Source organism: Delphinus delphis, chromosome 11 (genome assembly GCF_949987515.2).
Source record: "Delphinus delphis chromosome 11, mDelDel1.2, whole genome shotgun sequence".
In the NCBI taxonomy this organism is placed as follows: Eukaryota; Metazoa; Chordata; class Mammalia; order Artiodactyla; family Delphinidae; genus Delphinus; species Delphinus delphis.
The window spans coordinates 64,630,659-64,647,807 of record NC_082693.1 but is presented as its reverse complement, the minus strand read 5'-3'; the positions used below and the strand labels follow the sequence as shown (position 1 = coordinate 64,647,807).

The following is a 17,149-nucleotide window of genomic DNA, read 5'->3' as shown; positions in this document are numbered from 1 at the left end:
TTTTCAATTAAAAAAGAAAAAGAAACTAAATTTTCTAAGCCAGTGGTTTGGCAATAGCAAAATTCTAGATGTATTCACCAGTATATATACATATAAGTGCTCATCAGTGTATTGAATACATTTATGCGCAAACACCAAGTTAGACCGTGTGTCATACAAAGAAGTGGAAGCCACGATCTCGGCCCTTCGGGTGCCCATGGTCAACATATATACAATATATACAGTAATTATAGTTTATGTACCATATGTAGGTATTATATGTACCAAAGCTATTTGGAGTCCAAGAATAGGAAGATTTGCATCTAACCAAGGTTAGTGGGAAAGATGTTTATGAGGAAGGGAAATTTTTATCATAATGGGTAAGGTCTAGAAAGGTGGAAATATCAATAGTTGGGCTGAGCTTTACCAAAGAAAGGAATTATAAAGGACATCTAAATGAAGAAAGCCCCCTCCCTTTCGTGTTCTTTCTTTCACAGGAGAATGCTATAAAATAGGAGGAGTTGCCAGATCTACACACTGCAGGTCATGTGATGAGCCTTATTTCCCTCGTTTTTATCACCAAATGACCATCTTTTCTTTCAGGCAACAGTTGCAGCTTTTGCAGCTAGTGAAGGCCATTCCCACCCTCGGGTAGTCGAGCTGCCAAAAACGGATGAAGGCCTTGGTTTTAATGTGATGGGAGGAAAGGAGCAAAATTCCCCCATTTATATCTCTCGCATCATTCCTGGAGGGGTGGCCGAAAGACACGGAGGCCTCAAGCGAGGAGACCAGCTACTATCAGTGAATGGAGTGGTACGTTCATAACATAATCAGAGGTTTTTCTCTCTAAGCACATTCTTGTTTTTCCCCTGCTGTTACTAAAGTCAATGCTGAAATCCTAGAACAAATCTTAATTTTGTGTCCAAACAGCTTCCTCAGCATTGATGGATATTAAGCCTACAAAAGCAGCAATTTTATAGTTTTGATGTCTCATTTTGTCTTATTCAGGGATGATAAGTAGGACCTAGTGGGAAAATCATCCCAAGATATTATCCCAACTAGTAGAATTTCCCCCATATAATACTATAATTGAATTAATATTTAAAAGAACATAATTTCAAGTCACTTTTATTCAGTTATTATAAGCAAATATACACATTTAAAAAATAAAGCTAAAACTTCTCACTCTATATATTTTTCATTTTCATTAAAGAGGAAGAATAATTTTAATATGTATAATAATAACACACATGGGAAAGGCTAATGCACAGATAATTCTGTAAGCCGGGTATACAGCTAGAGTATAACAAAAATAGATCATCCTCTTTCCTGGAAAAGTTTGATTATATTATCTATTCAGCATATTTATTTTAGTTTTCACATGAAGTTAAAACTAAGAACATACTTTTTTTTCATAACCTCATATTCTTTGGCTGCCATTACCTCCACATGTAATAACGAGTTGTTAATGAAATGGCTTCATGTGAAATGAATAATTTTTCCCCATAACTTCTACTTAAATAAAAAAATTAACCTAAAAGCATAAATTTCAGAAGTATAGATAGGAACATATCAAAGCTTACTTTTCTGTTCACCTAGGATCTGTCTTCTAAGAACTTAAGATTTTAAAAAATAAATTAGATTTGGGTTATTTGTGACCATATTGATTTCTGCTAAGGACATAATATCCAAAATAAATGAATTTGGAATGTGATATTTTGTTGGTAACTATGGAGTAAATTCTTCTATTTATTATCTTGCATTTTTTTTAGCCTGATTAGTAGCTTTATAGGACCCAAAATCATTCATTCAACTCCACTGATCCCTGCTGTACATCAGAATCATCAGTCCATGAATATTTTATTTCCCTTAAGCATTCCAATTCTAAAATTACCATTTCATTTACTTTTTTCTATGGAACAATGCTTTGAGATGAGCTTTTTATTGACCTTTAGATAACTATGACTTTTCAAAGCATGTTTCAACTGATAATTTTATAGTCAAGCTTTCTAGGAGAGGGCTCTAGAGCTAGGTCATGCAATTATGTCACAGAGTAATCTGTGCCTCAGTGTATGAAATTACAATTTCTCTGAATATATTGGGTAGATCAAAAGAGAGTATAGATTTTAAAACATGAGAAGTACAAAAAAAGAACCAAAACTATATTAATAGTGTGTATATATATAAAGGAACAGTAAATATATATCAAATCAATTTAATATGAGTTGACTTTAAGCTATCTGTCAAAAGGGCTAAAGAGCCTTTGTTTAACCCATACATTTGCAGAGAACCCAGCTGCTGCCATTTCATAACCACTCATCCATTCCTTGCAATGACCATGTGACTTTATCTGGGAGTCTGCGGGAGCAGCTGGAGCAATGAAATCAGACACATCAGGCTCTACCACTCAATATCCATATTTTTATGGATTAATATCCCCTAAACCTGAATTTTCTAATCTGAGTAAGGGGAGTAGTGACTAATTTGAAGGGCTCTGATGAAAATTAAAATGAGGCAAAATGTCTGTTGAGAGCTATCCTGTGATAATTTGGTTATACACACCTTTGATAGGTAAGTGTGGTTACTGCAGAATGTTGAAAAGGGTTAGCAGTCCCCCTATGATATTGCTATTGCCAGCTATAAGTTTTAAAGCAAATTCTGCTACACATATAGTCATATTTTAGCAAACATTTACTAGCAAATAGGCATTAATAGACTCATACAGCCTCTTCCGTAAGTTTGATGATATCCTAGTTCTCTGCCTATTCAGATATTCCAGTCATTACCTTGAAAAAAAGGTTTACTTGAGGCAGATGAAACAACGTTCCAGAGCCACGATTTTGTTATCTTTATATTCAGCATCAAACAACCAGAAATTCTACTAGACTGACAGTTGGAAATAAGAAGCTTTAGTGTTCAACTTAGGCCACTGATCCTTCGGTACAGGCTGTGGGCCTCCTTAAGAGTTTTGTAACCTGGTCATGCAAAGGTGGGGGACATCTCCAAAATCTCTAGTATTCCACTTATATTTAAAACCTTTAATTTTGTCCATTAAGTTCCATTTATAATGCTAGTGAATAAGTCACTAATTGTGCCAGTGGGAATCCATTTCTGACATATGTTGCTAATAAAACAAAGCATCAAGATGGGTATAACAAATGCTTTTGTAGTGACCAACCTCTAGAATGTTGCCTTGGTAACACTCTATAATGTTTGCTGACCACCTAGACTGCTTTAAGCTTCTAAGTTTGGAGTTTAAAACATTGTACATCTATATAATCAAACTATACATTATAAACTACCTATTTTAAAGTACTTAAAAGTAAGTTATATACATTTTAACAGTACTAATATTTATCAGATATTCATCAAAAGGTAGTTTTCCTTCTGTAAATGAGAAATTTCATGACCCAGTGGGTTTCCAATAGTCACACAAAGTAGTTAATCCAAGGCAACAACCCTGGGCTCCTAACATTGAATCCACAAGTCTTTTCAGGATAAATAATTCCAGGCAGATAGCAGTATTTAATGAAAAAAAAAAATCTGTAATGGAAGGGCCAAAAAGAGAAAATGTTAGCAAATGATCAAATTTACACTTTAAAATAAAGTACCATTTGGGGAAATTAATATGGAAGATTTTCAGAACATGCCATTCTAAACTGAGAACAAATTTTGGAAGGAAGTGATTTGAAGGGCTGAAGCAAACCTTACTACTTCAGTACAAGTACTCTGGGGAAAATTTCCTAGTGTCCTACTTGAAAAGTAAAGAAATTGTTGCATGGACCTTTAAACGTCTGAAAAGACACATGAAAAGATGTCTTAATTATGCATGTTCGTTTTTATGCCCTACCTGCTTTTAGAAAGGATATATCATGATATCTGATAAAAAGTAAAATATGTTAATACGGATTTATTAACATGGCATGTTAGGTAATGAAGTGGGATAGAAGGGAAGAAAATCAATAAATAGAAATAAAGAAAAGATACAGCAGTAGAGCAAGTACTTTTTTTTTCTCTTAGCCTCTTAGAAATCAAAGCAGAAGGAAACTTATACCAGCTCAGCTAGCATTGGTAGGGATTTTTTTCTGTCCCTGAGTTCCAGGAGAAATTTCCCGTGGGATTTTTACAAATGAGATATTGAATCGCCTAATAAAATTTTATAGAAAACACAGAGGCTTTTTGTGCATGGCTACTTCTTAGGTCAATCCTCAGTAAAAACTTAGAGCTGAATGCTCAATTAAAATTTAACGGTAACAGGAGGTCACAGTGGTATAGTTAGAATTTATAGCTTTCTAATGATCTCCTTTTTGCCCTTTTATACCAAAGTGTTTCATCAGCAATTTTGAGAAGGACCTAAAGGGCTGTATATAAAGGTTACAGCCAACATGCAGCCAGCAGGGTCAGTAAATACATTTAGTGATTGAGTCTGGATACAAAAAATATCAATAGAATGGTACAACAGGCCTAATTTAATAAGAATCTACATGAAGTCCTGCTCATTTGCCCAGAAAACTAGCTACCTATGTGCAGAATCAGGAAGGAATGGCTAAATAACAAGGCAAATTTACACTTTAAAAAAAAAAAAAAGCCCAGGGGATTTCAATTGATTTCAAGAGAAAAATGAAGCAAGTTGAGGGGAAAAAAAAAAAAAAAAGCCCAGGGGATTTCAATTGATTTCAAGAGAAAAATGAAGCAAGTTGAGGGGAAAAATGAAAAACACAAAAAGATGTTAATGTAATCACAGGGGCCATTAATACAAGTATCATGTACAGACAGAGGAGGAGACTGGTCCAGCTCTGAATATGCTGTTCAGCTCACACCCCACTGTACTTTGATCGTGGCTGCATCCTTGGAGAGAACAAGAAGCTCATCCAGAGTCAAGCAGTCTTGTACGGAAAGAAGGACTTGCCTTGTTCAGGGTAGAGAAGAGACTCAGGGGAACGACGGCTGCCTTCACTTGTCCTCCATTGTGTGTGGCAGCAGATGGTAGAACCAAGACCAGTGGATAAAAGCCACAGGGAAGGCAGATTACAGCTTATTATAAGGAAGGACCTTTAAACACATAGGGAAAGACTGAATCATTAGTCAGTATGTGCCCATCATTTGAAGTTTTAATCAGAGATTAGAAGACTAACCAGCAAGAGTATTTCAAAATATGTGTACAATGTAGAGGACTGGAACAGTTGGTCCCAAGGTCCCTTCTAACTGTGTACTGTGTTTTCAGATGGGATTTTGCTGAGACTCCTAAATACCCCTACACACACACACACACACACACACACACACACACACACACACACACACACACACACACACACACACACACCTCCTTATACAGGTAAGTAGGCTCTACCTACTCTCTGTGTACCCTACTAATGAGACATTTTTTCTTGAACAGAGCATTAGACATGTACTACAATATAATGCTTTTTATTTATCTAGCATTTTACAGTTTATGAACAGTATTTACCTAAAATTCTCCCATTTGTTCCTCAAAAGTCTCATGAAAAGGGTAGGGTCAGAGTTTGTTCTCTCTCTCTCTCTCTCTCTCTCTCTCTCTCTCTCTCACACACACACACACACACACACAAATGGATACACACACATGTGCACACACAGGCCCACACCAAATACACACACAAGAAGTGAATTTCAGCCTTTATTGTGATCATAACCGATGCTTACCAAATGTAATAACTGGTTACTTAAAAAGTAAATCCCAATGAAATCTGAATAAGCTCCGTGGATTGAGCCTATGTCAATGCCCTGGTTTTAATATTATACAGTTGTTTTAAAAGATGTTAATATTTAGGGAAGCTGGGTAAAGGGTGCATAGGACCTCCCTGTACATTTCTTTTTAACTTCCTGTGACTCAATAATTATTTCCTAATAATTTTTTTTTTTTTTTTTTTTTTTTTTTTTTTGCGGTACGCGGGCCTCTCACTGCTGTGGCTCTCCCGTTGCGCAGCACAGGCTCCGGACGCGCAGGCTCAGCGGCCATGGCTCACGGGCCCAGCCGCTCCGCGGCACGTGGGATCCTCCCGGACCGGGGCACGAACCCGCGTCCCCTGCAACAGCAGGTGGACTCCCAACCACTGCGCCACCAGGGAAGCCCCCTAATAATTTTTTAAAAGGGAGAGAGTCCACAAGAATCAACCTGAAATATGATATCCTCCTGGTGCTGATGGGAGAGAGGACAGGTGGAGACAGGAAGGCACAGGGCAGAAAGATAAAATAAAAGCATAAGAACTTTAAAAATATGTCATAGTCAAAAGAGACCTTCATTAGCTCCTGAAATCCAGGCATTGTTTTAGAGCATCATTGGTAGGGAAATTGCAGTTAAATTTGCCCAGTAGTTAATCCTAACTAAAGCTGTTGATACAGTGTATGAACAGTGCTAATTGATTTTTAAGCATAACAGATGAATGAGTAAAACTTGAGGGATGGGACAGCATAAATTGTTTTCCTGGAATCTGGCTTTTCTCCCATTTTATAAATACCTATGCCAAGTTACGGGTGAGTCCTCACAGCCCAAATTATTTATACAGAAAGGCTATCAGGTGTGGAATGAGGATGAAACACAAATTAGAACTGTCTAGATCTGAGCTCTGTGAACCTACAGCATCCCAGATGGGAAATCTGTATTAAATCTTACTTATCTATTATCTGAACAAAGAGAAAATATACATAATAAGATATTTTTAATTACTATGAAATACACTATAAGATTTCTATGAAAATTTAAGCTCTACATTAAAAACACATGCCCCATTGACAGCAGTAATTTTTGTTCATTGCCTTCAGTCTTAGAACAGCACCTATCTAGTCAAAGCTCCATATATATTTGTTTAACTCCAGGCACCATTGTAAGCACTTTACATATTGAATTTATTATTTCCTCATAATGATCTTTTGTGGTAGGTGCTCTTATTGTCACTCTTATTTTACAAATGAGGAAGCTGAGGAAGAGCGAGATCAAATGACTTGCCCAAGTTTGTACAGCTACTGAATGACAGAAGTGGAGAGTCTAACCTGGGCAGTCTGGCCTTATTCATCCTAATTTAAGGGTAAATAAATATCTTAGCCCTTAAAAGATGAGTATTTTCCTGTATGGTATAGAAATGATCAAGTGGTTTTTTAAATTTTTTTTTAACTTTTATAGGTTTGCATAAGCATTTTTTGTTGGGAGAGGGTCTGTTGTTTTTCTGTTTCTCATAAAGGGCTTTGACCTTTAAAAAGTTAAGAACCATTCCTAAAAAACAGTAGCATTTTGGAAAAGGAGGCATTTACTTGAATTCAAACGGCTCAGAATCCTGAGGGGATGCAGAGAGTTTGGTATGAATGTGTTTGATGGTTCCATCCCTGCCTAACCCATCACTCCACCTTGTGTCAGGCACAGAAAGCACGGGGCCAGAGTGTGACCTGAACAGCCAGTGACAGCCCTGATCCACACTCACTCTTGGGGGTCCACGCGGCTGTTAGAGGGAAGCCATACAGGCATAAAGAGGGGGAAGGCAAAGCAGAGCCTCAGCCTTTGGGTCCCTGTAGAGGCCTGGCATGAGCATCCCTGAGTTCTAGGCTAGGAGGCCTCAAGTAAAGCTATTCTCAGATTCTCTTTGCCAAGGAATTGTTACCAGATTCTTTACCTTGCTGGGCAGCTGAGTGCGAGATTGTTTGGGTTATAATTAAATAGGAGTGCAAGCTGGAATTTCAGTTAAGTGCTGAAAATTTTTGTTCTCTGAATAATTTCATGTGACACTCCACTCACAATTGTGAAGGCTCCAAGACAAGTACGATGATGTTGCCTTAACCCAGTCACTTTAGGAATGGCACAAACAAGGCAACATAATCCGGTATATTTTGCAACATTGAACAGGTAGTGTTCTAGTCCCCTTCATTCTGAATTGGCTCATGATAGATCTTCTCACTTAAAAAGCAGAATAGAAGAATATTGTGCTATCCCAACCGAGCAGGTAACCATAGCTCACAGGCCAGAACTGCTACATTCCCGCCCTGCGATTTCAGCCTACAGGAACAGGCACCAGGTACATTAGCTCTCAGACGTTAATAGACCAACTTGAGCTTTGAGCATACCCTGAGGTTGTGCTGATGAAATTGACCAAAAATGTATCAATGCCAGAATACACTCACATTTAACAAGTATTAAAGTACAGGTCTCTATATGCCGGAAAGCATTCCCACCCATGGGATCAGACTGGCCTAAATCTCTATTTAGATTGCTAGTAATGGGTATTTGACTATTTAGTTTTCTTCTGGTACAGTCTTTTTCATAGTTATTTTTACCATTTGTTTGTGTTTTTCTCATTTTGTGCTATTTTAGCAATACTTTTCATTCATTCAACAATTATTTGTAGGGGCTTCCCTGGTGGCGCAGTGGTAGAGAGTCCGCCTGCCAATGCAGGGGACATGGGTTCGTGCCCCAGTCCGGGAAGATCCCACATGCCGCGGAGCGGCTGGGCCCGTGAGCCATGGCCGCTGAGCCTGCGCATCCGACGGGAGAAGCCACAACAGTGAGAGGCCCGCGTACCGCAAAAAAAAAAAAACCCAATTATTTGTAAAGCACTTATTATGTGACAGCTGCTAAACAGAGACCTGGGTATAAATGTGAACAAAAGAGAAAGGGTTATAACCTTCGTGGAACTTTCTGTCCGGTAAAGAGTAGAAAAATAGTGATGATGATAATAATAAACATACAGGCATACCTTGTTCATTGTGCTTTGCAGATAATTGAGTCTTTTACAAATTGAAGGTTTGTGGCAACCTTGCATTGTGAGATGATGGTTAGCATTTTTTAGCAATATTTTAAAATTTAGGTATACATATTGTTTTTTTAGACATAATTCTATTGTACACTTCATAGATTACAGAGTAGTGTAAACATAATTTTATATACACTAAGAAACCAAAAAGTACGTGTGACTCACTTTATTGTGATATCTGCTTCATTGTGGTGGTCTGGAACCAAACCCTCAGTATCTCCAAGGTATGCCTGTATACATATCCATGTATATGTAACTGGTGGTATAGCCATCACTTATCCCAGCATAAAGGAAATTCCCCCAGAGATTCAGTTCAGTTCCACACTGGTCAGAGTAATGAGATTTTTACTCCACGTGTGTATTAGTTTCTGTGGCTGCTGTAACAAATTACTGTGAACCTGATGCCTTAAACAATAGAAGTTTATCCTCCCACGTTTCTGGAGGTCAGAACTCAGAAATCAGTTTGAATGACCCCAAACCAGGGTGTTAGCAGGGCTGGACTCCCTCCAGAGGCTCTAGGGGAGAATTTGCTTCTTGCTCCTTGCAGCTTCTGTGTTGAATCTCCCTCCACTTCTTTCTTACAAGGACACTTCTGATTGCATTTAGGGCATAAGTCAAGGTAATCTCATCTCAAAATTCTTAAGTTGATCATATCAGCAAGGACCCTTTTTCCATACAAGGCAACATTTACAGGCTCCAGTGAATAAGACCTGATGTCTTTGAAAACCATTATTCTAAATTCAGAGGGCTTACAAGTTTCCAGGACTATGGAAAGGGATCACTTGTCCACAGACCATGAGCACACTGGTTTTCCACTCTCAGGACAGTATGTGCTGAGTATTTTCCACCTACTCCTGGTTCTGACAATGCAACTTTCTTTTTCCCCTCCCACTTTGAATACTTTTCTCCTTTTACTTCTGCCTGTATGATCAGTGAAGCTTTTCATCCTTCTCTTCCTCCTGCCCCCCGCCCCCCGGCCCCAATCTCTATCTAGTCTTTGGATAATGGGGCGGGGTGGGGGGGGAGTGCATTTCTGCCTTACTGTCAAAGTCAAAGTCTTTCAGCTATTTCTGAGTTCTTTGTTTGCTCTGTAGATGTAAGCTGAAGGAAGCAAAGGGGGAGGGGAAGTACAGAAAAAACACAAATTTATATCAATACTTCAGAATATAACACTGCCTCATAATGAAGTACTATAACAAGTGTTAAAGGGGGAAAAGGGGAAGAAAACAAGGTGCCATATAAAAGAATAAGAGGAGCTCCTTTTAATAGTGTTAGGGATAGCCTCTTTGAGGGGTGACATTTAAGCTGAGACTAAGGGCAAGGATGAGTCAGTCATCATCAGAAGAAAGCTTGTGTGAAGGTATCCAGGCAAGAAAGTCCAAGACAAGAAATTCAGGCAAGGCTTTACTGGGGCCCCTGCTACAGCAGGGGGGAGCGAAAATAAGTAACAGGTTCCCTTGCTCGCTGCCCAAGGAGGGGTGAGCTCATTCCTCTATGGGGTGAGGGTACGGGTGTGTCCAGGGTCTGGCCGGAGGGATGGCTTAGGTGCTTTGCCCACCCCTTTGGTGGTGTTGAGTGCAGGGGGCATGCGCAATACCCTGCTTTTGCTCCCAACATCTTGTTTTTGCTCCTGGCTCTTCAGAAGTAGCAATAGGATTTGGTCCTTTTGTTATCTTGTTGTCCATAATTTGCCCCAACTGCAGTTATTTTTGGCCCCTTATAGTTTCTTTGTATTTTGTTGCTGGAGGAGACATTTGTCCAGGTGCAAGCCCTGCAGCAAAGGGTCCCAGTCTCAGGTCCCAGCCTGTCTCAGGATTGGCTGAAAGAAGAGCAGAGAGACTGGGTCATGGAGAGTTGGATAAGATGAGCTGAAGAGTGGTGGGAGCCAGATAGGGCAGATTCCTATAGGTGCTACCAAAAAGGTTATATTTTATTCTAAGTGCAATGGGAATCTCGATGTTGTCCGTCAATTCTGAAATCTGGTATTATGCTAAGAATTTCTGATACCTACTATAGCTAGTCACTAAAAACTGAAGTGTCTTATACTTTTTCTGTTTTAGTGTAGTATTATTATTTTTTCTATATTGAAATTTTCTTACTAAACCCTTAAACCACTTAAATAAGATCTGGCATCTGATAACTTTAGAAGTAGTTTTCTGTCTTTTTATCACTACTTTTAATGGAAATTAGAAACCTTTTACTTTATTGTCAATTGATATTTTCAACATTTCAAATAAGTCATTACATTTCAAGTTCTTATAGTTTCTGAGGAGTTTAAGGATAGTCTAACCACAATATGACCATTTACAATTTGGGGACTCTATTTCATCATCTGTAAAACAGAGATAATACTATCTTTCTCACATGGCTGATCTGAAGATTAAAATAAGAGAAAGTGTGTGAAAGTATCTGCCACTATGGCAGATATCTTTTAAAAACCCAATAGCTGGGACTTCCCTGGTGGTGCAGTAGTTAAGAATCCGCCTGCCAGTGCAGGGAACACGGGTTCGAGCCCTGCTCCGGGAAGATCCCACATGCCGCGAAGCAACTAAGCCCGTGTGCCACAACTTTTGAGCCTGTGCTCTAGAGCCCACAGGCCACAACTACTGAGCCCATGTGCCACAACTACTGAAGCCCACGTGCCTAGAGCCCGTGCTCCGCAGCAAGAGAAGCCACTGCAATGAGAAGCCCGTGCACAGCAACAAGGAGTAGCCCCCACTCGCCACAATTAGAGAAAGCCCACGCACAGCAACGAAAACCCAAGACAGCCAAAAATTATAAATAAATAAAATAATTAAAAAAACCCCAATAGCTGCTAACTATTAATTATTATTAACTGTTAATATAAATTTCTTTAAGGCAGGTAATAGTCGCCTTCCTGTCTTACAATTTTCTTGCATGTAGATATAAACTTTCAGCTCAGACTAAGTCATTTCCTCTGCTCTGTTTATTTTCAAGGGACAATAAAAGTCTCTCATTAAATATTCTAATTTCAAAGGTAGTTAGCTCCCACTCATGTGCTGTTGATTATTGGCAAGTCATTGGATTTTTGGGTGTCCTTACATCTGTACAACTGATGTAATGACAGCATCCTATCTACCTTTCCTAATGAAGGTAAAAGAGAGAATTGATAAATATAGCACTGGCAAAAATATGACTTTATCTTTCCACAAAAATATAGCATTATTGCTGTATATTATTAGTAAACAGGCTTTTCATCAAACCCCCAGATGGATGTCTTCATAGTTCTTGTGGCAGCAAAGTCTTAATTTACAAAAGCAGAAAATGTAAACAGAGTAAGGATCTTTCTATTGGCTGAGAAATAAGAGGTTCACCTTGAAGGAGTACAGTGCTTGCCTTCAAGTTCTGTGCTAGGTCACATTCTGGCATCATTTATGCTTTATGAAACTCATCAAACCCAATTACCAGTTATTGTTTTAACCATTACTGGAGAAACCAATTTCTGTTACCTAAAAGCTATGCTTTATGATTCGATTTAAGCCCAACTTGCTTGAGAAGGACCATTCTTCTAACTTACTAAATGTTGGCCTGGAGACTACTGGTACCAGCCTAAAGCAGAGTCGGAATGTTGTTAATATAACCGCAGCTCCACAGGTGTACCCAATGAAATGCAAACCGAGTTAGGTCTCAGAGTTTGTACAGTTTTATAGAATGGATTATGATCTTGTTCCTGATTATACACTCAAAGAAAGAAGACACTGATACAGATGGGAATCAAATAACACTTCATGAGCTACATGTGATTACTGGGGGGTTCATGTAACATGCCCAAACTTTAACTCAAATGTTAGTTACTGAGCCTCAGCTATGGGAAATTCAGTGAGAGAGTCTTAGATGTTGTGGTGCCAGAACCACAGTTTCTAAGTTCAGCCATGGGGTGTGGACAGTTTTAATGAAGTTGCAAAGTGTCTCATATTGAACCATAAGCCTTCCCTCCTTGGTTTGCTCTGTCTTCTCATAGATACAGAATCATTTGTTGGTAACTTTTTTACTGCTGACTTTACTCTGAAATGTAAATTACATTGTAGCCCTTCAGTGGCACCTAAACACTTCTCAGAAGTCATGTTTTTATTCATAGGTGTGCCTGTTATCACCAGCAACTAAGCAAATATGGCGTAGCTTAAGACTTAGGAAGGTAGCTTTGAATATGAAGCAAGGCACTGAGACTTTACATCCTGGAGTTAAAGTCTGAATATGTTGCAGTTATGTTTTTGAATGAGCATGAATTTAAATCTCTGCAAGGCTGGTATGCACAAGATTTGATCTCCTAAAATCCGCCTGAGCCTAGCTTATCACCCAGCACCTGCATCTCAACTCAGCTTTTTCCTTCTGAACTCATCACCACATATGCAGTAGTCAGTACGTATTCAGAAATATAGTAAAATGTGACATTAGAAAACTTGAGGATTCTAGACAGTCACTGAGCTTCTACTTCTGAAAGCCAAGGGAGCATGATGCTGCAATAGATTTGGTTTTGTAAAAGTAGATTTGGCTCCCCTTAGAGTAGGAGAGATAAATTTGACTACAGTGGGGACCAAGAGGAGATTATATAAATGAATGGAGATGACCAAGTGGGAACTGTGGCAATCTAGAGAGGAAATGTCCCAACACAGTTCCAGCCAATTATTGCCATAGGATAATGTGGACAGTGTTGGCGGACAGTTCAGAATTTTTAAAAACGAAAAACACCTTCTGGCTTTGTAGAGGAGATGATATATAAGTAGAATTTTAAAAGGATAAATAGTAGTTATCTATAGAAATGTCGGTTGATGGAGGGTTACTCCAGGCAGAGGAGACAACATAATGCACAAACGTAAGAAACAGCATGATGTCTGTAGCTAAAGAATAAGGCAAAGTGTGGTGGGATTGGGTTTGGAGGGGTGGGCAGGGGCCATGTCGTAGTGTGCCCCATACACCATGATAAGTAGTCTGGACTTACCATTTGAAGGTGGTAGGAAATGGCCAACATAACATGTTTTTTTTTTTGCATTTAGATAAGTTGGTCTGGCAACTGCCAGCATGTGGGAGTGGGAGTATGTGAAGGAGTGGAGAAAAAACTGGACGTGGGGAGATCAACTAGGAAACTCCTAGGAGTTTTGGAGAGACATGATGAACGTCTTGCAAGAAAAGAATTAGGATGGAGAGAAAGGAAGAGATTTCAAAACTATTTTGGAGGTAATGGTACTATAAGCAAGACCTGGCGGTTGACTAGATGTGAGAGGTAAAGGAGAGGGAATTACCAAGGAAGTCCTAAGTTTCTGGCATGGTTCCTGCCTCTTGTGGATACAGGAGAAAAGATGTTTCAGGCTGAGCTCTCAGGAGGACTCGGTGATGTCAGGTCAGAGGCGGGAGCCCACAGGCATCATGGACAAATGTAGAGAAAACTGCATTTCGGGGCCTAAGAGTACAGTTCCACTTGGTGATGGTCCAAAACGTGTTCCAGTGACTTGGCAATTAAAAAAAAAAAAAAGGTGTTTCAGGCAAGAAAGTGAGTGCCCATTACTTAGCAAATTGTGGTGTCTGCAGGTCATCCATGTGAAAGTATACAAAATAGAACGATTTCATCTGGTTTTGGAGAGGGCATAGGTTTTAGGCCGCGGGTAATTTTAAATGAATTGAGTTCTAGCAAACTGGCAGCATTTTAAAGTAGGAAACTTTATTTTTTAAAAAAAATTCTGCTTCGTAAACTTTTCACTAAATTAATTTGTCTTAATCAGAGTTTTTCAACCTTAGAACAGTTGATATTTTAAACTGGATAAGTCTTTGTTGGAGAGGCTGTTCTGTCTATTGTAGGATGTTTGGCCGGCATTCCTGGCCAGTCACACTCCCTGCCTCCAGTGGTGACCAACAAAAGTGTCTTCAGACATCGCCAGCTCTCCCCTGAGGGGTGAAATCATGCCTGGTTGAGAACCATTTTCTTAAACTAAACGGGTCCAATTTCAAGGAGACTGATACAAACCAAATATTAGGTGCACCATTAAAATCTAAATTGCATACATTATACACTGTATGGTGTATGTGAATAGAATGGACTTCTACCAAATCATAGCATGTGCGGAATTTCACAAATGAGGCCAATTCTTGAAAAGAGACTTTATCTAAGGCTTGTCTCTGAATTGAGGATCTGTGAGGAGGAGCCCTGCAGTTGACCCTAATTACCTTCTATAACAAAGGCAAGACCGCTCACCATTATTGAAACTGTCTCTACAGGCAAACAGTATTTTAAGAATACCACTTTAAAGGCTTCAATCAGACTGCCAAAAAAGAATTATTAACCACGTGCCATGTGCTTGGCACTGGGAAAGGGAAAGTTTAAACAAATCATAGCTCATACCCTAAAGGAGCTCACTTCTACCTAATTCTCCTAGAAACATCAAGTTAAGTTTTTCATAAATAGACAGGACCACATTACTTATAATTGGCCTGAGCTGTAGGTTTGGGTGATTTGGAGAAATTGTGTGTCAATATGTCATAAACAGAAATATGCTAAGGCCTTGCCACTTTTCTCTTCTGCCTAAGTCTAGAAGGCACAGTATCTATTTGACTACTCAATAAAGTCTAAAAGTGAAGTCTTCAGCGTACCAGAGCCCTCTGAGTTTTACAATAGATCTGAAAGGCTGGCCACAAGCCTAGGAGTGGGACAGCTGCTAATCCTGAAATTCTCTTTATTTTTGTGCCCATGATCTGTTTAAATTTTTTTAAAGTTTATATTAAATGATCATTATTATGTTGCTCTTCACTCTTATACAATGTTAGAAGCAATTTTAAATATTACTGACCAGGATGTAGTAATTTCTAGCTAATTACCACAGGGACCCATTGCACACATCATTTCACATGGGTCCTGTTTTTTTGGATGCAGTTGGCAGGAGGGATAATGCAAAGCTGTCTGATGCTAGTTATCAGATCACACATCATTTTATGGTGTCAACATCTGTAGGTATTAAGATATGTTTTCCTTCAGTTGCATTGAATATAATTTTGCACATATTTTGAGTGTTCCACAAAGTACCCCAATCACTTAAACCTGCTTGGCCTGTAATAAATTTACTTAATTTTTAAGGAAATCATCGAGAGTTTAATTATGTGGAATTTTTTAGTAAGCATGTTTGATTATTCTGTGAAGAAAACAAGTCAAATATAGTCATTAAAATTCCCTCTGACGCACTTTCAATTATTTATAGGAACATGGGTAACCTAAGCTGAACTTTTAGCTTTACCTCTCTTCGTTGTGTTACTCTTCCTAGATCAAACCATTATCACCTCAGCTACTCCACCAAACCCTAAGTTTGAGAGCTACTAAATAGGGCAGTATATTGACAAAATATACATAAATGCCCTGTATCTGGAGCACATATGTGGCCAAACGAGGTTGTAGAACATTGCCTGGACATAGTCTTAACATGCATTCATTCATTCAAAAAGTATTTATTATTAACCATAATAAAGATTAAGTAGGATAGGGGGTGTCAGGGTAGAGAGAGGAGTGTGCGCTGCTGGGCAGAGTAGCCTCAGTGAGGAGGTGGTATTTGAGAAGAGGAATCAAGGAGATGAAGTGGGGGGAGCCGCATGAGTATCTAGGGAGGAACATTCCAGGCAGAGGAAAGAATCAATGCAAAGTCCCTAAGATGGAAGAGTACTGGCATGTTGGAGAAGAAACAAAGAAGGTAGAGGTGAATTTGGCAGTAGTAGCTCACAGTTTTAATTTTTAAAGTTTTTGCTGATTAAAAATATGCAACTTTTCAAAAATGTATCTTCTACTCAATGTATATGCCACTATATTAATGGTAGTTTGAAAATCCCCAAACACTAGGTGTAGAAATAAAGCAGGCAGCCCTTTAAGTGTAGTAACAGAATTGACTTTTCTGTAGTAACAGAAAAGCCTTCCTTTGAGAGCTTACAGGCCAGGCATTTCCTAAGCACTCTAAATGCACTGGGCAAATTAACTCTCACAAACTAATTCAGTGTAATTTATGGAGTTTACGAAGCAATCTGGTAACTTCTCTGAACCTTAGTTTCCTCACTGCTAAGAGATGGTAATAATAGTGGCTACCTTGTTTTTATGTTTTGGTGTTCAAGTGGCATAACATAGTTCCTGACACGTAGTAGGTACCATATAAATTATTTAAATTAATTAATTAAATAATTATAAATTATTTATTTACTATATAAATTAATTGTGTTGATTGTTACTAGTTCATAATTAAGGGGGCAGCCATTGGTTTAAATAAGAAATCATTATGTTTTCTCTGAGAAGTGACAACATCGTTAAGTTACAAGTTTGTTGATGAACATTAATCAATCCATAAAACTTAGATAATTATTCATTCATTCATTTGGCAAAATATTATTGGGCCTGGTATTGTCTT

At 38.7% G+C, this 17,149-nt stretch overlaps 1 protein-coding gene across 5 annotated transcripts in view; it reads left to right on the top strand.

Moving 5' to 3' along the window:
- The window catches only part of LIN7A (lin-7 homolog A, crumbs cell polarity complex component), a 399,161-nt gene that overhangs the window by 198,335 nt on the left and 183,677 nt on the right, over positions 1-17,149 (top strand). For 4 of the 5 annotated variants that reach the window (XM_060025314.1, XM_060025316.1, XM_060025318.1 and 1 more), the window contains one exon: positions 583-792. In XM_060025314.1, the coding sequence (XP_059881297.1) occupies positions 583-792 (210 nt within the window). Of the gene's footprint in view, positions 1-582; positions 793-13,774; positions 13,956-17,149 lie in introns of all 5 variants that reach the window. The other variant, XM_060025315.1, reaches the window with a different exon arrangement.